This window comes from Vespula pensylvanica, chromosome 3 (genome assembly GCF_014466175.1).
Source record: "Vespula pensylvanica isolate Volc-1 chromosome 3, ASM1446617v1, whole genome shotgun sequence".
In the NCBI taxonomy this organism is placed as follows: domain Eukaryota; kingdom Metazoa; phylum Arthropoda; class Insecta; order Hymenoptera; family Vespidae; genus Vespula; species Vespula pensylvanica.
In genome coordinates, this window is record NC_057687.1 from 4125657 (window position 1) to 4149039 (window position 23383).

At 32.5% G+C, this 23383-nt stretch overlaps 1 protein-coding gene across 2 annotated transcripts in view; it reads left to right on the forward strand.

Annotated features, from left to right (window-relative positions):
* The window catches only part of LOC122627684 (kielin/chordin-like protein), a 307939-nt gene that overhangs the window by 47898 nt on the left and 236658 nt on the right, over positions 1-23383 (forward strand). For both annotated transcript variants that reach the window (XM_043809009.1, XM_043809011.1), the window contains exon 5: positions 2233-2289. In XM_043809009.1, the coding sequence (XP_043664944.1) occupies positions 2233-2289 (57 nt within the window). The remainder of the gene's footprint in view (positions 1-2232; positions 2290-23383) is intronic.

Sequence of the window (23383 nt, forward strand, 5' to 3'; positions counted from 1 at the left end):
TCTCCAATACTAGTAGACCTTTCTTCCTTTTTCAAAAAGGGCAAAAAGAAAATGGCGAAAGAAGAATAACAAAATAGAATAACAATGAGATCTGATCTAATCAATTTCTTCGATATTACTTGTTAATTTCAAAAGAAATTTTCGATCGTTCTCTTCAACTTTTTGTACAAGTAAAAAAGGAAGAAAAAGGAATGAAAAAGAAAAGGAAGTGATAAAAAGGAGATAAAAAAGTAGGGAGAATTTTTATTTTGTCGTAAAGAACGAAAGAGATATCTGCTCCGATAGGTCAGTTATTATAGAAATTAAGGCTGATTGGAAGTCGAATCGTGTCAATGTTTGATATCTTTTTGATGATCTAATTATAAGATAAAACGCTTCGGAGCGTTAAGATTTCGAAGTGATCAAATGAGGACATTACACTGTCCACATACAGGTATACTGTATAACTTGTAATATTACTTGCTAGCCAATAACCTAATAATTAGGTCATTACGCGAACGTTTTATTGATCGTTAGATTCGACTAAAGTTTCTTCAGAATCTACTATTTTATATAGTTATAGAAGACTGTATTATTAATAGAGAAGATATATATTTCGACAGAGAGATATTTTTATTTTATAAAAATTTTTCCATAAATTTCTCTTCAGTTACGTATAAGATCGAATAATAAATTATAAAAATAGAACGAAGGATACTTGTGTCTATTTTTAAATAGGTCTCTTATTTTGAGCTTCATATTTATTAACTCTATTACAACAATCTCTCTTTATTCGGTATGATTTTGTTTTCGGAGATATAATTATAATTTCTAAGTCGTAATTTTTTTTTTCTTTTTTTGAATTTTTTGCACAAGACATTAAAAATAACGCGTTATATTGAAAACTTTGAACGATACGTAATCTCTTATCGGAAAGATCGAACAAAATTTTGTTTAATACGATACGTTTACATATATATATATATACACACACACACACACACACATATATACGTACGTACATATAATGAAATATTTCAGACGAATAATTGTTCTACGTGAAATATTGTGAAATTTTACATCGTTGAAACGAAAGTTGGAATAGTAAAAAATGTATTAGAAGGATTATAGCATCGAGCTCTTTTTGAATCATAAACTAAAACTTTCGTTGGATGGTCGTTTCTGTCACGTTATTAGCTTCTCTCGTCAGGAGATGCGGTTAAAGTGTCAGGGCGCGTTGATTGTAGCAAAGAGCTCCCACGAATGCGTATGTACGAGCGCGCAAATATTAACGGCAAATACTATACACGTATTCGTATTCTAGCAAGCAACGAGTGGTGGAAGATTACGTGGAGTATCCCACGGCAGGTACTTTCGGATATCCTGATATTTATTTAGGATTCAAGTTGATGGCGCATAAAATTTACTCGCTATATTAACCGACCAATCCATTCACCGATATTTGCATAATAAAAACGTTTGAGTGGGTCGTTGGACTCTGTCAAATTAATCGTACGTAATATAATTTAAAATTTACTTGGTCGCAACGTAGTTACGTTGGAATGTATGATCATTTCGAGAATTAAAATAGTTTTTGTTTCATTTTGCAGATAAACTTGGGGAAGGACTCTAATAAATTAAGCGTAATAAAATCGATCGTATATCAATTTTATGTCATCGTTGTTATTTTATATTATCGCAATATCGTCCATATATAACATTATATATATATATAATTATTATTATCAACAATAATTACAAAATAAAATGTTACATATGGACGATATTGCGATAATATAAAATAATAATGATGAGAAATAAAATTGATATACGATCGATTATATATATATATATATATAATATAAAATAACAAAAATATATATATAAAATACGAAGTACTTAAAAAATGTGTATTACTTCGTTTTAAAACATTAAACAGTCTGTTTTCCTGTGTAATCATTTTTCCAATATATACATATATCCATAATTACGTAAGAACATATATAATATATAGTATATAATTCCTCTCTCTCTCTCTCTCTCTCTCTCTCTTTCTTTTTCATCAATTATAAATTTTCTTCATTGAATAATAAGAAAGTATCGTTTGCATCAAGTTCGTCGTAAAGTTGATGCGAACGAAAAAGATTATTCAGTTTAAGGAATTTGATAACGTTATCGCGAACGAAGTAATAACTTGCGGAGGTAATATCAAGAAGCTTGTTTTCTGACGGTGATAATCTTCATCTGTTTCAGACGACCTCCTTGACTCCAAGGATAGAGCGAACGTCGTGGCCGACGAGAGCAAGGACGGTGAGTCACTTTCAGCCAATCTCCAAAGTTTCACCGCTGTGGAGTTTTAATTGAGTGTATTTAGTATTCATTGGCGATTGAGTTTAAGGGATTAGAGAGGGAAATTACGCGGATATTCTCGCGAACCGCTAACGAACTATGCCTCTGGACCTCTAAACTATCTCTACTTTTCCCATTCTCTCTCTCTCTCTCTATCTTTTTCTGTTTTTCTCTTTTTCTCAATTTCTCTTTCACTCGTTCTTTGTCGCGCACCAAATACGATAACCGATAAGATGCTTCCATAGTCTGTTCGCTATTATAAAAGAACTCCCTCGCAGTTTCTTCTTTCCTTCCACTCGACTATTTTACTGAAAAGCCTCTTCTCTATGCCTTTCACCCTCTCGAAGAATTCAATAACGGCATCGCCGATTGTTGGGATCGTTCGAGCGGAATTCTATGATGACGCAACTTATAATATATAAATATGTGTGCATATGTATCTATGCATAGTTGTGGGTCATTCGACGAAATATATATATATATATATATCTTTTTCCTATACCACGGATATATCTTTTTTCCTATTTTTCTGTTTCTTTCTCTTTTTTTTTTTTTGTCAATCGTATGAAACGACGAATATTTTTAAGGGCGACTTTTTGTAACCCGAAGAAGAGAAATATATAAAGAAAAAAAAATCTTTGTTTTCAAGATGCTTTTCTATTTATATTCCTTATTACTTTATCATGTATCCTTTGAAACGAGAAATATAATTCAAATATATACAAATGTGAGTCGATTCGATGGTATATATTATTTTATCGATTATTGATCGTCTATCGCAACAACGACATAATCATAAAGATAACGTATCGGATATTTCTGCGCGAAATTTTGTCCCGTTTCATTATCTTCATCCACCTACCCCTCACCCCTCTCAAATTCGAAAGATCAATTTATTTATTACATCGATTGTTGCTCGCGTATCGTAGCAAGACCATTATCGTTAACTTAATATTATCGTATATAATATTTTTGTAGAACGAATTTATCTTCATTCGGAATCTTCAAAAGTCTAAAAAGATACTCGAATTTTTTTTTTTTTTGTTAACTGATTCTCTTCCCTTCAATTGGCTCCTACGAGGATTCGGGCTTTGTAAACGCAGCCGGGAAACTCCGTTTGTTATGGCACAGTCCCTTAAGGACTCTCCTTGTAATAAGGTACGAAATGTTTTCTCGCGAAATTTTAACTCCTGGGAATTTCCGAGAGAAAATACATGCACATGAAGAAGAAGAGGTTAGGTTAGGTACCTTGACATTAGGAGGTCATTATTCAAAGTAGGTCGTATATATCCTTGGCTCCGTTGATATATCCCGTACCCCTTGTCTACTTAATTTTTAAACTTGGAGAGATCGGTGAATCGGGAAGATACTTGAAAAGTAATAAATTTCATCAACATTTTTTTACACCGTGATTTCTACCTTCTTTTCTTTCTTCTTCTTTTTTTTTTTTTTCTTTTTCTTTATTCCTTCGCGTTCTTAAGTACCTTAAAATGGATCTTTTACATTTACCTTGTCTCGAGTTTTCTGCCAAGTCTGCAAACCTTGAGAATGAGAGAGAAAAAGAGAGACAGAAACAGAAAGAGAAAGAGAGAGAGAGAGAGAGAAAGAGAGAGAGAGAGAGAGAGAGAGAGAGAGAGAGAGACAGAGAGAAAAGGAGAGAATTGAATTTTCAAGCGGCTTATTCATAGGAGCTTCTTAGAAAAGCGTAGTTCCCTCGAGTCGAGTATTATATTTTTCCTATTTTCTTATCCCAAGACGACACAACAAGTTTCCCTTTATATCTTTACGACATATACTTTCGCTCGACGTTTCTACTGCTTCGATACATGACGAAAGTATTTACGATAAGAACGAAGTACCGTGAAACCCAACCCAGTAAGAAGGATTATGATCTTTGAGGTAGAGATGTTACTTCTTAAAGCTATCTCTCTCTTTCTCTTTCTCTCTTTCTTTCTTTCTCTCTCTTTCTCTCTCTCTCTCTCTCTCTCTCTCTATATATATATATATATATATATATATATATATAATCTCTTCATCCACGTGTACCCCTGTCGCTCGTTATATGCTACATAGAAAAAAAAAAAAGAAAAAAAAAGGAAGAGTTTAAAATCAAAAACGGTAACTTCTTATCTCTCCTTTTCAACGTCTGCCCTTCGTCCTTTGTTGTCTCAATACGAAAGAACGACCTAATGCAAGTTATTTCGTACCTTTCCCAAGTTGAATTAGTTTCTGGTCTTTTGGTATATCTCTTTGAACAACCTCCTTCTCTCTCTCTCTCTCTCTCTCTCTCTCTCTCTCTCTCTCTCTTTGCAATTCGCTGAACTTTTCTTTAAGTAAACTTTTTATCACTTCTTTCGTTACTTTCGCAAAAATATTAACGGTTCCCTTTAAATGACAAAAATTATTATGCAGATAATACGAAAATTATTATGGACTTATAATTATAGAATAATTCGTTCTTTACGGTAAATGGTTAACGACGAATTTTAACATTTGATACAGAGGATTTAAGAGAAATAGATATTAAGATATTAAAATACTCCAAGTAGCTTAATGAAAGAAGACTAATACTTCGAAATTATCGTGTATGTGATCGGATTGATAGTTTCTGTTCTGAACGACGCCATTACTCGAGGGAAGGTAATACTAAAGCTTTTGACCATTGAAGAAGACTAGTGTGGTGGACGTTCACGTAGCAACCCGTTTCATCGTGAGTTCAAATGTCAAAGGTTACCAATTGGAATGGACGAGCTCGAATACATCGATGATCAGTAATTATTTATCAGAAAGATCTCCCATGCGCTTTTAAAGCACATACATAGGTACTTACCTACCTACTGTCATTCTAAGCTATCACTCAAATGTAACACTAGAGACAGTCAAATTGGTACCTGATGTAATCAAACGTAAGGTTCTTATATTTTATACCATTCATGGAAAAATGTTTACGCGTTTACTCTCGAGACCATAGAAAAAGGAAAATCCTAAGGAAATATGTACACGGTTATATAAACGAGAGTCTCTGAGAATGTCCAACGTGAAAGCGAGGCCTTTGTTGTACGCTTGAGTTCGTAGAAACGAGCGAAAAGCAATTAAATAGTTCTGTGTTGCCGAGATATGGAGATAGAGTAATTTAATTTGGCAGCGAAGCAAGGTTTCTCCTATCCTCATCCCTTCTCTCTCTCTCTCTCTCTCTCTCTCTCTCTCTCTCTCTCTATTTCTCTTCGTCTGTCTTTTACACATCCCTTACCACTTCCCTTTGCGAACTCCCACTTTGCAAAACAAGCGATAAGAAGTTCCTCTATTCGGTAAAGTCGCTCGGTTCTTTCACAGGTCGACTAACAAACGAGCGGAAAATTTAACAAAGACCTTCGGGAAAAGCTTGTCGACAATAATAGACGACGTAGCAGCAACAACAACAACAACAACAACAACAACAACTGGGCAACAACGACATGTCCGAATTTTTTTATTCGAATTTTATAGAAACATTAGAAGATTTTACGAAAATACCCAAAGCAAGTTAACGGAAGAAAATCCGATTTTCTTTTTTTCTTGTTTTTTTCCTCCTTTTCTTTCTTTCTGTTTTTCTATTCTTTTTTTTTTTCTTTTTTTTCTTTTTTTTTTTTTTTTTTGAGTGAAGGATGAAACAGGATGAAAATAGAATAGAACGAGAGGGAAGATGTAATTCCTCGTAAGATACACTTTTGTGCGGGGAAACGTCCGAGTCGCTTTCGAAACTTTACTTCCGCGGTACGAACTTCGTGCAACTCAGAATAATTAATTGTAAGAGGTAATGCAGCTCTAGGAATTCATTTCGTGATTCTACGACTTTTAACGTTCGCCTTGATGGTATTAAACTAGAACTGCTACCGTAGAAACTTCTATTGATTTTGATTTTAACATTTTTTTTACGTACGACGATCTTTTATTTATCGATATTGAAATGAATATTTTTTGTAAAATGTCTGTCATTAAATATTCGTAAGAACATATATATCTATATTTTTCATTTTTATTTTTTCGTTTCATCTGGAACAATTAGTACAAAATATTAATATAAAATGTACGCGTGTACGTGTGTGTGTGTGTATATATATATATATATAAGGATGTTCGAGATTTAAACGATCAAACTTTATCAATATGTTCTATGACTAAAAACAAGAAAAAGAAAAATTATTATTGTTAATAATAAACTTATGAATGTTTTATACGAAAATTATAATAAAAATATGAGAGCTAAGAACAATAGCGAGTTCGTTGTTGATAGATCACAATATCATGATAAACCCACAGTATTAAGGATTAATTGAAAAAATTAATTATGCATTTACTGAATCGATACAAAATAAGCATGAAATTCGGTAAATGATAAACTCGATCTCTCGTATACTAGGTCAAGCTTGGATTCGAAATGAGAAATGGTCTTTTTGAAATGGAAATATAAATCAATTAAAATACGTTTATTATTTTCTAATTTTTATTCCAAAAATATATTGGTGAAGTTTGATCCTACACACACACACACACACCCACACACACATCTGTGTGTGTGTAAATAAAGAAGATAGCATTTTATTCATGAATATTTTTCTTCTGTAACGTTTAAAATATGATAAGGATTATTTTTTAAAACGAATTAAGTTTATCAACATAATAATATCAACGCTACCGAATTCTGATGTAGCTTTCAATTTACATTCCCTTGAGACTCACAGAAAGTACATAATCTGACTTATTAAAATGTGCAAATCGTATTTACAATTGAACCAAATGTTGAAGTAATCTCTGGATTGGCAAGTTTGATGAGTATGTTTAGTTAGAAACTTAGTTGTTATTATCTCGCATATGTTTTTCTAGTTGTATTTCACGCAGATACGATCGTGCCTTCTTTCTCTGACAATGAGCGGAAACTCTCTTAAAGCTTAATCCCAAAAGCTGGATTTAAGCTTCGCACGTTGTACTATGTTTCACCAACTCAACATGCTGCAAATAATCGTCCTGTTGCTCCTATTTTAGTTTGACGCTATCTCGATTATGACTTTTATATAACTGAATGTTTCAACAATTAAATAATTCTAATGTTAAATTAAATGTTATTTATTATAGTCGTTTAAATTGAGTAATCAAGCCTGGATATGCTTATATATTAAATAAAACAATATTTTTTATTAATAAGTAATTTATTTTTTCTGTAAAAATAGAAAATTGAAAAGAAAATATGTAAGTGAATATTATCAAATATAGTCATTTAAATCGTATCATGAATTTTTTCTGTTTTTTTTTTCTTTTTGTTATTATTTTCAAATATAAACACGTGTAATGGTATATATATATATAAATTATAAAGTAAATGAGGAATGATACATTTATCAATAAAATCTTGTTTTACGTCTTAATAAATTAATCATAAATTTCTACTAAATAAAAGATATAACATAAAATATTGTACGTAATAGAATGTTGATGATTTCTTCTTATATCGAATTAAAATTAATAAATTAAATATTTTATTAGACGATAGGTACAACAATAGAATCTTCGTTAGAGTGATTGTTATTCTTATGCAAGAATTTGTATAGTGCCCTAGAATTATTTTTATTATAATATTTAGCATTACATGGTTACTTCTAATTTAATTAAATTTAAACAAAATATAGAGATAATTAAATGCAACAAAAAAGCATGGAACACCATTGATACGACTCGTGATGCTTATAAACGATATATATTCCGGTTTCTCGAAAGAATTTATGATCGTTAATGAAAATGATAAAAAAACTTTTTTTTTTTTAATAAACTGCACAATGTAATTTCGTTAAACGATAAAGAACAAAGATTATTTACAATACATATAAATATATGAATGTAAGATCGATCGTTTATTTCGACGATCTTTTATTTATCGACATTTAAATGAATATTTTCTGTAAAATATCTCTCATTAAATATTCGTACGAACGTACGTATCTATATTTTTTATTTTTAATCTTTCGTTTCATCCGGAGAGAACAGAAAAATATTATTTCCCTGAAAATTTTCTATCAATTCTATACAGTCCCTTTCTTTCTTTCATCATTTTTAACAAACTTCGAGCAAATCATAGTTCACTTCTGTCGAATTCTGCTGTTGTTTCTGCCATCTAACCGATGCCTTGGAGTTTTCGCAAAACGAAAAAAGTAGTCAAAAGATGGAATTCTAGATTGCCGTTTCTGACCAGTCCGAGTTTTCGAGTGGTACATGTAAGAGAGATAAAGAGAGACGGACAGAGAGAAAAAGAGAGAAAGAGAGAGAGAGAGAGAGAGAGAGAGAGAGAGAAAGAGAGAGAAAAGTAGCAGTAGTAGTAGTAGTAGTGATAGTAGTACGAGAAACGGCCTTCGAGCTTTTACGATCTCAGTAAACCGCTTAGAACTTTTTCTGACTGATAACTCTGCCCTAGCTCTTTTCCACCGTCAAAAAGCTTTTCTTTTTTCCACTTGAAACGTTCCCGTATTATCCAAAGTCGTTTCTACAGGAGGATCGCCTGCAATAAACGCGTCGTTTTTTAAGCTCGCGTGTTCTCATAACATCATGTTATATACCATTATACGTCATTGACACGCGAGAAAAGATTTCCTTTTTCTTCTTTTCTTTTACTTTCTTTTTCCTCGTGAAAGTGATCGGTCATGTAGGAGAGAGTAAAAGAATAATGGAAGGAAAGCGAAAAAATGGGTTCTCTTTATATATACCTATATCTGTATTGGATGTTCGTGTTATTATTGCATATTGGGGTTTTTCTTCTAAACGATGCGAAGTATGAAAAAGATGAACGAGGAAAGTATTTTATATATATATATATATATATATATATATATATATATAAACTATGGAAGTACGATATGGTTACAATCGATCATCAAGACTTTTGATAAACTTCTATATATATGTGTATATATATATATATATATATATATATATATATATATATATATATAAAGATTAATACTAGATTTTTTTTTTTAATCGTACGATAAGAATTCTTATGTATTAGAATGTTTTATGACTAGTACGTTTGAATTAAAATCAATGTTTAATATTATTATATAAATTAATATAAACATAAAAAACATAGTTTTCGTGACGGTATGGTTAATATTTCGATTTGTGATACTTTTTTAGTTCGTACAATTGGTCGTTTGAAAAGAGTGAGAGAAGATAGACAGGGTAGTCAAAAAGGAGTAGATCTTTGTATACCTCTATGTATGTGTATGTGCATGCGTATGTGTCTATGTAGATGTGTGTTCTTACATAGTAGATATAGAAAGTGTACGTAGCATCGATAAAATGGATAGGTTGTCTCGAGTTCGATGTGACGATCCTTTTCGTTGAAGAAAACGTGTAGATAGGGGTGGCATAGTAGCGAGTATAAGGGTAAGGGGTGAGAAAAACGAAGGAGGTTAGAAACGTTTGGAGTTACGATATAGCGAGATAGAAAATTGCGTCGTGGGATTCCGCGATAAAAACTTGCCGCGTCGGCTCTCAACGCGTTTTCTGAATTTTCTTCCGTGCGATACCGGACTTACCTTTCGCTTTATAATCCGAAAAGAGAAAGAGGAAAATAGAGAGAAGTAGGGTAGGTCTTTTGATTTTGTACGAATAAAAGTAGCGACAGAATTTATTTCTTTTATTCAACCTTCTTCTTGTTTTCTCGTTTTTTTTTTCTTCCTTCCTTTTTCTTTTTTATGTTATTTTTTATTACGTTAAGAAAAATATTGCGATATAATATTTATTTATAATTTATATTATGTGATTAATTTGTGTGTGTGTGTGTGTGTGTGTGTGTGTAAAATATAATGTATATTTAATTTAAATGAATTTATTTATATGTATATTTAAAAATAATTTAAATATATAGATTTATTTGTCTTTTTTTTCTTTCTTTCTTATCCTTTCATAAAAATCATTAGCTATTCGTTTTATAAAATTTTGTTATAAACTGTAACATAAAAAAATGTAATACTTACTAAAGTTTTTCATATTTTTATATATTTGAGATATATTAAGAAGAATATTCGTTCGGCGATCAATCTGTTAACTAAAATACGATCTTTTCTTTTTATAAAACTGTACCAATTCTCGATTACTTTGCTATAAGAATTTCTATCTTCACGAATTATCGAAGATAAAATCGGGATACAGTTTTCTTGATTTTAGAAAAAGTAACAAAAATCCAATCTTCCGAAGACGATATCTTGAAAATTCTTTCGAGTTTCAAGATAAAGCTGGTTCCATAAGTATTATCATATACTGCCGTAACAAATATATTTAAAAAAAGAAAAAATTATAAAACGAACAGATAATTTCCATATAAAAGTCGATCTATAGACGTAATAAATTTCCAAGAAGAAAGCAAAAAAGTATATTGAAACCAATTCAAACAACAACCTATCATAGAAAGTCACGAGATATGACCTCTATATTTATATTTTTCTCTGTCCTTTGTCCTTTCTGTTTCGTTTAGGACGTTATTCTTAATCATACAGTGGCGGAGCGAATAATGAAATCTTAATGTTACAGTTTAATTTTTATTCAATATAATTTTATTCTTCATATCAAGCACCGTACAATTATAATTATATCGTTATAACAACGAAAACATTTGTGTTTTAATCAAGACTGGTGTTAATTGCTCGAAGAGTGAACAAACGAAGGTTTTTACCGGTAAGAATCAGTATTATCGTTAGTTCAACTATTTTTATTGAATATACCTATGCAAGTAAATTTTTTCATCATCGTTATAACGCTCCGCGTAATTATAATTACATAGTTTCGATGGAAACACCCGAGTTAAACAAGATTGGTATTAAGAGGTTAAAAATCCAATAGAGAATGGAGCAATCTTTTGGTAGGTCGATTTAATCCATTCGATTAAATATAAAACACTCTACCGTAGATTCCGCCAATTAGGAAGTTGTCTCGAAAGCGTGAAACTTTATCCAGAACGTTGGAAAGTAATCCTGGAAGTACGGTTGACCGCGTCGTTATCATCGTCCCTCGGGAAATTTACAGTTCTTAAAGGATTCAGAATAGTGTCCTAGAATAGACAGAGACAGAGACAGAGACAGAGACAGAGACAGAGACAGAGAAAGAGACAGAGATAGATAGATAGAGAGAAAGAGAGAGAGAGAGAGAGAGAGAGAGAGAGAGAGATATCATGGAACAACGATGGACGTTCGAGCAAGGTGAATCCTAACGAATTCATTCGTTAAGAACTTAGTTCGTACGAAAGTATGATGATATTAGTAACAGCAGTGTTAGTAGTGTTAGTGATAGCGAATACTTGCTTGCTTTCGTGTGTGCAACCTTGCTTCGTGCTAATAGCAATAAACGAAATTACTTGAAGCAGGAAAAAGCAAACTGGTTCCTCTTCGAAACGGGGACACTGGACGTTTTCAAAATGTAAACTCTATGACGAATCGAGAAGAAGAGAAAAAGGTGTAAGTTAGAGTCTAACGAAAAAGACAAACTCACCCCTATCGATTTTGCTCAGTCTTTGTAAGCTAAAAAGTAATAAATATATACGTAGAGAATATATATATATATATATATCTGAGAATAATTATAAAATATTATAAATAATTATAATTATAAAATGTCTCAGTCTTTGTGCTCTAATAATTCTGCATGTAGAGATATCTCTGGAAATAATTGTAAAATATTATAAATAATTATAATTATCGAAATATCAGAGTCTTTTAATTATGTATATAGAGATATCTTTGAAAATAATTATAAAATATTAAAGTTTTTCTGTTACGCGTTCTTCTTATCGTTTTCAATCGATGGTCGTTTAAACTTTCAAGAACAGATATCAACGCTCACACATTTTATCGAACATTATTATTTTTTGTTGATTCTTTCGATTTAGTAAATCGAAATGATTTTGAATGTATCATTGGAATAATTTGATATTTTATATACGAACATAATAAGAACGATACGCAATGAGGATCATCAGGGCAGTCGAGACGTTTAACGTCGAGATAGTTTTCGTTAAATAATTATACGTCCTCGCCGCTCGACTTTAGTTGCTACGCGAAGAAGAAAGAGACTTTGTTGGCAAACTTCTCAGGCGGAACTGGATTTCAAAGTACTCGACGGTACGACACCGGCGTCATTAATTCTCGACGTAGAAGAGGAGGGTTCCAACAACGCTTAACGTATTCTACCTTAACGGTTGTACTCGTTCTCTCTCTCTCTCTCTCTCTCTCTTTCCCTTTTTATCTCTATCTCTCTTTCTCTCCCTCTCTCGCTTTGTGTCTCTTTAGTATTATCGGTTAAGATCGTTCAAGAACGTTGCCGCTATGATAATATTAGTAATAAACATTAAATTATTATATGCCTTTATGTCGTTTATTCTTTGGCTAGGTCGATGAAACAACGAAACCAAAATCCTCATTGTTCTGTTTATCAAACGTTTATTATTTGTAGGTACGTAAATAACATATATACATACATATGTATCGTACATCTATATGTACATATATCTATATACGAGCATATAATAAATATTAAATAATGAATATAGAACAATGAAAATTTATATACTTACGCATAAATAAGAAGTATATAAATAGCGAGCTATATTTACAAAGATATTTACACGAACAAAGCTTCGTTTGGTTACTCCTGGTAAACTCTCGTAATAACTTTCGATTACGCGTTTCACGGGAATGCATCTTTCAAAAATAATTTTAATTATCGACCACCACCAGTTCGAGCCCGTAGATTATTTCAAGCAATTTATTACTCGACAGAAGGCCGGGAGCTTTTCCTTTATTTTTTTTTTTTTTTTTTTTTTTTTTACTTCAACATCGAGAAAGAAAGTTTCCGAACGAGTACGACTCTTTACGATACTTTTCACCTCCGCCATACCTTCTTATTTCCTTCGTCCTTTATCCTTATTTCTCTTTTCGCTTATCTATCTCTTCGAATTGATCCAAAAAAAAAAAAAAAAAAGGAAAAAAAACAAAGAGATAGAAAGGATAGGATAAAAATCTTACCTCCTAACCGATAAATTCATTCACGGAAGCTCGATAAAAGTTTTCTCGATGTAAGAAGATTCGTCGTAAGACGAAACGGCCAATAAAGTTTGATATTTTAAAATAAAAAGGAAAGAAAGGGAAATAGCGGAATGAACGAAAGAGGAAAGCAAGTGGACAGTACAGACGCTTGTGATATACGAGCTAGCCGGTGGGGTCTTCTTTTCTCTCTCTTGGTCGTCCTCGTTGGCCATCGCGACGCACGTTCGTACGATCGTACGGTCCTACGTTCGTACGCTCGTGTGTTTATTTCCCTAGACGGGTTGGGAGTTCCGTCGGGCGCCATTACGATCTCAGGGTCATGGCAATTTGTCTCCGTTAATGCCGTGACTCGGTCCCAACCACGCGCTCATTGCGGTCCGCGGATAAATTTCAATAAAAAAATTTGCCGCAGATAGGCCCCCGTAAATCTCGACTCAAACCGGCCACCGCTGTTGCTTCGGTTACCGGCGCGTTTTATCGGCCGACGGAGATATCGAAAAACGTAAAATATTATTTGCGATGGGTAGGGTAATATGTGTACGTACTTTGATCGCTTGCTTTTATTTTTATTCATTTATCCTCGAACGAAAGAAATTGTGGGATGAAAGTGGAATGAAAAAAAAAAAAGAAAGAAAGAAAAAAGAAGGATGATTTGTCATCGTGGGTTTTTTCCCTCTAATTTCTCTTTTTGTGTGTGTGTGTTTTTTTTAAATTATTCTTCATTTCGATTCTCTCTCTCTCTCTCTCTCTCTCTCTATCTCTCATTTTGTTTTTCTCTTTTTTCCTTTTTTTATTTTTGAAGCATGTTGATTCTCACATCCGCATTTCTCATGCGCATTAACGCTAATAATAACGTGATGGGATCAAAGCAAACGTTTAAGAGTTCCAAACAAAATTTGATATTTTTAATGATTACATCATGAGAAATGACGCATAAATCGAAGTGAAGTTACAAAATAGCGTCTTTTTTACTCGAGACGTTCAGAATACTCGTATATCCTAAAACATTTTTGTATACGTCGAAGGAGAAAGGAGCAATCAATCGGAGTCTCTAGTTTCTTTTCTTTTCTTTTTTACTTTCTATCTTTTCAGCTTCTCTTTTGTCTTTCTTTCTTTTTCACTCACAGAAACATCTTCGAACGCGTTCGAGATAGTTTTCACAGCCCCCAGAACTCTTTCCGCGTATCTCGGAAACGTGTTACTAAGGGTCTCTCTCTCTCTCTCTCTCTCTCTCTCTCTCTCTCATTCTCTTTTTGTTTTTTTCTCTCCTTATTCCATACTCTTCCTCGACTTGCCTGACACGTAGAACGAACAAATTTCTATTGTATATCGACAATCGCCCTAGCGAACGGTACGTCGGAGACATAAATAACGAACGGAGAATCTCAAGAAACCTGCAGTACCAACCCTAACCACTACTACTACCACCATCACCACTACTACTACAGTACCATCACCACTACCGCCACCATCATATCCACCATTATTTCTACCCCTTCTTATATTCGAAAATTCAATTTTGATAACGCTCGACAGAAGCTCAGACTCCTTCCCCTATCCATTTATATTCTCCCCCCATTTTCCTTAACGTTCTTACTTCTTCTCTCTCCTTCTATTTTCTTTCTTCTTTGTTTCTCTCTCTCTCTTTCTCTCTCTCTCTCTCTTTCTCTTTCTCTCTCTCTCTCTCTCTCTCTCTTTCTACCTTTCTCTCCGTTTTTATCTCAGTTTCTTTTTTCTTCTCTTTTTCTCTCGCTCGCGCTTACAGTTACAGCTCGAACGAGCGTAATAATAGATCAAATTGCAATTTTATAACCTCGAATTTTCAACGTCACGTCCGTTCCAGACTCTTCGTCTGTTCGTTCTCGCGAGGAAAATCGCCGGATAAAGATTTACAATCACAGAAATATCGTTCTCCCGGTGGACACTGTAACGTAACCATTGAGAAAGACATTATTTATCGCTTCTACTCGTCCTATCTGAATTCTTTAAATAACACCCTATTGTGAATTTCGCGAATATTTTTCTCTCCCCTATTTCTTCTTTTCTTCTCTTTCTCTCTCTTCCCCATGGAAATTATCCCCTTCGCATCGATCGCACGTTTCTTTCTTTTTTTTTGACCTTACCAAAGGTATCCCGGGACTCATTAATCTTCGAATTACGAGACTATTTCTGATATTCCACGTGAGATTTCTCGATCATTAAGGCCAGCACAGAATCGGCAAAATTGAAGCGAAGCAACGAGAAATCGTTTTGCGAAAGGACAATTAAGAAATCAAAGCTAATGTACGATCAATTTTTATCATCATATTTATTGCCAGTCTTGAATAAAATCAACCTTCAAATAGAAATGGTATAATAGAAATCAAATAATTTTATTTTTACAGTCAATGGATACAACAAATTCAATTTCGTATTTCTCGTAAATCGTCGAGTAAAATATTGAAAAAATAATTTCAATAATCCGATGAAAGCGAGTAAAGGAAAGTAGGTACAACACAAAGATATTGAGATTCAAAATGAGATATGTATAAAAAAGAAAAAAGGAAAAAAAAAAATTCTTCTATATTTTCCATTATATAGGATATAAATGGTAATATTAATGTCAAGTACTATTTCATAAACTCGATGGTACTACTGTAGCATTCTATTTTAATTCGAGAATCAGATTGAAAACTGAAATAACCTAATTCTTTTTATTTATTCCCGAGATCTTTCGTTACATCATTTTATCGATTTTTTTTCTTTTTTGTATTTCTTTTTTTTTCCAGGAGATGTTCCTTTGATATGTTACCTCATTTTAATGTAACCACCATAATTCCGTTTGCGTTCGATAGGTTGTCTCATTAAACATGGCGGCCGCGTATGGGTGTTCGTTAAGAATTCAGAAGAAGCGTTGTTATATCGTTCAACGAACTATACGATCTTTCCCGTAATTTAATATTCTTCGACATAACGTTCTCTCTCATTCTCTCTCTCTCTCTCTCTCTTTCTCTTTATCTCTCTATCTCTGCTCTTCTTCCTCTTTTTTTTTTTTATTTTTATTCTATTTCTCTTTCCTTTATAAAATACTCCGAAAAGTCGACGTCGTAGTTTTATTTTCGAGCTACAACGCTTCGGTGAACGCGAGAGCATCTATCTTTTCGCGTATACATTATGTCTCGCGGACAAATTTCCTTTTAAACGTTCGACCGAGCGCGAATTGAAAATGCGAGTCTGCGGAAGGAAAAGTTTTAAGATACGATGCAAAGTTCAGTTTTTACGGTTAGCTTAATGCAATCGATTAATTTGAAGATCGTCGTAGAAAAGATTTTTTTCATTATCGAAATATGATTTATGTATATAATTGATGAAATTAGAAAATATAAAAGGAATTGGTTTTGTTTGGTTCTTTGTTCGATTTATGTCAATAGATTTTTTTTTTTTTTTTCTTTTTTTCTTTCTTTTGGATAACATTTATGCGAACGAACGAATCTTTTCTAGACGTTATAATTTTGCGATTTACATTATCAGGAAGTGATCGAAACATACGATCGTTCGTTTGTTCGCGTATCATAAATGAATCTTTAACTAGAATTGGAAATAAGTTATTTAGGAACGTTGATAACATGTCAATTAATTTATTAGATCGATTCATAAACGATTTTATTTATAAGTAAGGAATTTATTACAATAAAACAATACTTATTTATACATACGATATTTTATTAATCAGAGTTCCTAGTTTTACTAAATTTAATACAGTTATATGATTGATTCATAAATAAGTAATGTTTCCTTTTAATTAATTGATTGTTTAGATATACAAATACTTATTTATGGATGAAAACAATAAATAAAACATTTTATAAACAAAATTTCTGTTTTTATCGTTTTATTTCATCGCTAGTGTATATTTTCCTCTGTGAAGCATGACGTCTTAGTTAAAACAAAGTCAAATTGTAATTATAAAAAAATATAGACAAAGACACAGATCGATATTGAATTATATCGATATTTCTCGTGCGTAGTAGTCATGAGCGTTAAAATATTAATTCTACGATATCTAACGTTTATGTTAATTGAAACTATTTGACAATTTCAAATCGATTTCTAGCGATTCTAAAATTTGATTTTTTTTTTTTTTGCTTTATTCATTAAAGATATCAACGATATATCAATAACGGAATACAAATAAAAATAATTAAACAAACTTTCATTTCGATTCGATAGAAATAATAAAAAAAAAAAAAAAATAATAAAGAAGAAATTACATGCAGATAGAATTTTTCTTGATTTATAAATAAGTAGTGTCATTTTATTCTAATAAATTGTTAACTTACATACCCGGATGGAACGTATGAACGTATATAATATCTTTTTATAAGAAACTATGTACCGGTACGAATAGGTAGACGTACATTTTAGCGCCTTATGCACGGTTTCGCGTAAAACGTCGGTTAGCGAGGAGTATGGCGCGTTAACCGTTCCTCAGAAATTCAGAATGCACCGTGGTGAGTTTGCTCCTCTCTCAGTATTAGGAAAAAGGAAAGAGGAAGAAACAGAGAAGCGTATGTAATATATATCTACTACTATACATCCATCCTCCTTTTTCTATTTGCTCTCGTGATGGACCCCTGTACACATCGTAAAATATGAAATACGCAAGCACGAGCAAGGGTAGACCTTGTTGCAATTTTCATGAAGCGTGCAATGATCATGCGAACGTGTCTCATCTCTTTGTCTCCTCTCTCTCTTTCTCTCTCTCTCTCTCTCTCTCTTTCTTTTCAATTTTTTTTTCTCAACGATTCTAGCAACGTATCATTTCACCTATGCTAGTTACTCTTTTTATTTTACAGTATATCGATATTTTCTCTACGTTTACTCTTAACTATCCATTATCTTTATTTATTTTATTCGCGTAAACAAAGTTTTAATAACATATCCGCTAAATAACGACTCGACTCAATATTTACGGTTTATAACGAAGATTTCGTACTCCAATTAAATTTATAATTATTTACTGATTATAATTATTCTACTTGGATGTATTTTTATCTATAAATTTACAACGTTGAAATATAATATTTGTATTATACCTTACGTTCCTACCATGCATGTATATTTCCTTTTTCAGTTTTTTAATCCTCTCTAACAATTTAGTGATACTGTGTTATTATGAAGGAAAAAAAAAAAAATGAGAACACAAAATGATCCGATAATACCTAACCGATAATAGTCATCCCGAGTTAGCTCGATTCGAAATACTAATCCATGCAATGAAGTTTATCTGTGTTATATACATAGAGAAATAGGAGGTAGCACACAAGACACGCTTGCGAGAGTACCTAATCGTCTTTCGAATAAATAGAGATAGAGGGATAATATAATGAGGTATATAACGAAAGGAAGCTACATCTTCTCTCTCTCCCTCTCTCTCTTCATTTCTCTTTCACTTTTACTCCTACATAAACGATCTTCTAAGATTCTCATCCATCTTCATAATACGCACACGCACATAGAGAATTTTCATTCGTAATTCTCCTAAACGAGGCTAACCTGTCATTTAAGCAGAACGAGTAACGCGAATTTGCTTTCGACGCAATCACGCATCGTATGATTTAAAGGAGACCGAGGCGACACGTTCAGCCAATTAAATTCGTATGAAAGGATAGATGAGCCTACGAGATAGAATACGTGTGTGGCACCACCTAGAAGCGGAAAATTAAACGCGAGTATGATTTTAGGCGAGCAATTTATATGTAAATGACACTGCACGCGCTAGGCTTTACCACCATCTCTCTGTCTTTGTCCTTCTCCCTCTCCAACCCTTTTATTCTACCCTCTCCATCTCTCTCTCTCTCTCTCTCTCTCTCTCTCTCTCTCTCTCTCTCTCTCTGTCTCTATTCGTTGTAACCCAAGCGAATATTTAATAATGCCTATTGTTACAGACTCTACGCGAAAATCAGCCTGTAGGCCGATCTCGCGAGATTTTCAACGGATTTTCCTAGATATAAATGATCCCTACTATTCCATATAAGAGAGAAAGAGAAAGAGAAAGAGAGAGAGAGAGAGAGAGAGAGAGAGAGGAAAAGAACGAAAGAGGATTGGGAGAAGTAGCAGGCTCCTTCGTGGTCTGAATCGGGAGGACAGAAATGCCGGCCGAAATAATGGCGGTCATGAATAAAGGGGCTTCTGCGAGCCTTTGAATCCATAGCGGTGGGCATCTATCAGCTGGAAAGAATAGCCTCGTGAAATCCGCATGCAGCAGCTACGTTCGAGCTAGCTTTTATTAAGCGTTCGCCACCAGTGCCGGATAGGGGAAACTTTGTTAGCTGTGTTTCCAATGCGATCTGTTTCTCTCTCTCTCTCTCTCTTTTTTTTTCTCTCTGTATTTTCTCTTTTTCTCTTTTTTTCTCTTCCGAACACGTGCGATCGAATCCCGTCGGATGGTTAATTAGCCTTTTGGTTTGAGTTGCACGATTAAAGTCGCTTCCGGATTCGCGTGATTCCAATCGAGCGTCGAAAAGTTAACATACTTTTCTCTCTTTTATTTTCTTCCCTTTTATATCGTTTCTTCGTATACTTTTTGATCTACCCTCTTTTCATTTTTCTTTTTTTCTTTTTGACCATCACGCGAAGAATATCTGTTTTTATGTATAGTTTTAGAAGGTAAATAGTTTACGAATCATGAATCGAAAGTATTTTCTTTTTTTCTTTTTGTATCTTTGATCTATACGTCTTCACTTATCTCTCTTTATTCATATCCGAATTTGGTTCTTCTTCTTTTTTCTTTCTATTTTTTTTCTTGTTTCTTTTCGTTTTTATTCTTGTTTTCATTCTTTCTTTCTTTTTTTTTTTTTAAGGGTTACCTTTCAAGATATTAATTGAACAAAAAATATTACATACATCGAATACCTTTTACGATAAAATGATTGATCGAAATGATAAAACATATGACGCAAATGGCTTTCGCGATTCAATTCGTTAATCGTTTATTCTTCGACTCATGTTTCTCGTCGTTTTTTTTTTTTTTTTGTCAATTCTCCTTTTTTTTTGTTTTAATATAAGACGTATAATATTTAAATCAGTAATTTTATAACGCACTTTACACACGCGTATATATATATATATATATATTACACGCATACATATGGGTATATGTTAGAGCGTTAATTTGCACGCTACGAGCGCATTTTCGTTCGTTTTCGGTAAACGAACGAGAATCTACGAGGCCACCACGACCGTAGATTAATCTGATTTGTTTGCTGGAGCGTAAATAGGACGACGGACTCGTTCGAACGATAAAAAGATTTAGTTCGAACTGCAAGCGGGTTTCCTGGTGAGGAGGGGAGGGGGAGAGAGAGGATTGTTGTATTCCGTCTGTGTGCATGGATTTTAAAATCGACCCAAAACAGCGTAGAATGATAAAGAAAGAACAGAAAAAAAGTCATTCGATATCGAGTAGAGTAGTGAATGAGAGAGAGAGAGAGAGAGAGAGAGAGAGAGAGAGAGAGAGAGAGAGAGGGAGAGAGAGAGAGAGAGACTACGTAGTTTCGCAGAGAAAGATTTATCTCGAGCTTAGGCGTAATGCGTGTCATGAAAAAAAAAGAAAAGAAAAATAAAGAAATTTATACCTTTAAAAAAAAACAAAATAGATGAAAATAGAAGAGCTTACGTGCGTAGGCACGCGCGTATGTTTGTAATAAAGAAGTTATTTCATTGAGAAATATATGAAAATCCGTCTACATTGTAAATATTACAAAAAAAAAAAAAGCACGAGATTCGTCTACATTGTAAATATTTGAAATATTTTATGCTTTTTATCATATTTAGTATATAGTTAGTTTGGTTAATATTTAAAATTGTAATTTGATGGTGACGTTTAATATACCACTAATATATATTACACGTTAAATATTCTAAAAAAAAAAAAAAGAAAAGAAAAATCAGTAACAAAAAACGTAAATAAAAGATATAAAGAATTGTTGTGTGGGTTTCTTTTTTTCTTCTGTGGTATAATGTAAGACGATTTAAACGAAGCCACTATTATTAAATAAGATTTTTTTTGTTAAAGTTTCGTTATTAAATTATTACAAATTATTTTGTTAAATAAAATTATTAAATTATTATACCATGTCCAAGTTGGGCAAAGTTATATCAACAGTTTCTGATCTTGTTAACTGTAACACCATTCGATATAATAGATTTAATTTATATAGTTTTCTTTTTTTCTATGTATCATTTTACATATTTACCATCAATAAAATAAATGAAAAATTAATGAAATACGAATAAGTGATCGATACGTATTTTGCAACTCTCCCCTATGTATTATAGTCAATAAATAATGCTGGAATTTTCAGTAATTCCTTTTTTCTTTATCTAAATAAATAATCGTTAAAGAAAATAAACAATAAATAAATATTGACACTAAATAAACGACACTGTACTCCATTAGTATGGCAAATAAGTGATGTTGAAATTTGGCAGTAAAAAATATTAGTATCGTTTATTCGGATATAAATTACTGAAAATTCCAACATTTTGACTAACCCATTTTTTATCTATTTTGAAATGAATGTTCTGAAAAATTTTATGATTACATTATTCATACACATATATCTCATTGTTCGATCATTAATTAAAATAATGTTCACGTTCGTTTACACACACACACACACACACACAAACACACACACATACGAACTTGCTCTATTTTCATACTTTCATTCTTGTCTATCTCTATTTACGAATAATAAAATATCATTAGCACTATGGAACAAAAATGTCAACAAACGTATATGTTTTCGTCTGAAATCAAGAGTAAGAGAAGAAACGAATTATGAACGTAGATTACATGGAGAAGTTGAGAGAGAGAGAGAGAGAGAGAGAGAGAGAGAGAGAGAGAAAGAGAAAGAGAGAGAAAGAGAAAGAGAAAGAGAGAGAGAGAAAGAGAATGACATAAATAGATACATATGAGAGACGTACATACAAAGAGAGACAGGGAAAGGTTTTTTTTTCTCATGCGAATTTACTTTCATAAGTTATTTCGCCACAAAGAAGAGTGTGCGGATGGCAGCATTAATTGTATTACTCTTAGCATGTAATTATCAGTAAAGCATATATGCACACATACGTACACCACACGCACACACTTATTTATATATATATATATATTAATGTGAAACTCATTATAGTTTTCTATAAACGTATGTTTCTTCGTTGTAATACACACACACACACACACACACATATGATTACAACGAAGAATATATATATATATATATATTTTCTTTTACATGTATAAAGATATATCTTCATAAATCTTACATATGTTAGTTATTAAACAAAACAAAAAAAAAAGACAAATATTCAATGAATTCTATAGAAGAATATAAATAATTCAATAGGAATCTGTCAACACTGATGTTGAGAATAAATAGATACTTTAGCCTTACGCATATTATTTATGAAAGCGAAAGAAGAACAATACGGTGTTTGCTATGATTTTATAGTCATGAACGTTGTATAAACGAAAAAAATAAATGAGGTCAAAAGATGTGGATGGTCGTCGGTAGATGGTTGCTTCTCGATGGTCTGGAGTGGTAAACAGGTTTTTATTAAAATTTCGTATACACCATACCTTCGCTATTTTTATCCTTTTCTATTTTCCTATCCATTCCGTTTCAAACTATTATTTTTTAATCGAAGTTTATTTTATTCATGAGCCTAGGAATTAAACCGAATGGAGGTAATTCCAAATTTCGTGTAAAGCAAATGAAAACAACCTGCATCCATTATTTGCTTCGATGTTCACTTAATTAGCGTAAAACTGCGTCAAAAATTAGTCGTTTCTTTTCTATACGTTTCTCTTTTTCTTCATTTTTTTCCCTTTCTTTTTGGTATTCAAACGAAGTTCGTTTTGAGCTACTAGAGAGAATTTTATCGATACTACGCGTTGAAGCTGTATCGTCTATTCAAAGTGTTACGTTTATCTGGATCACCTCAAG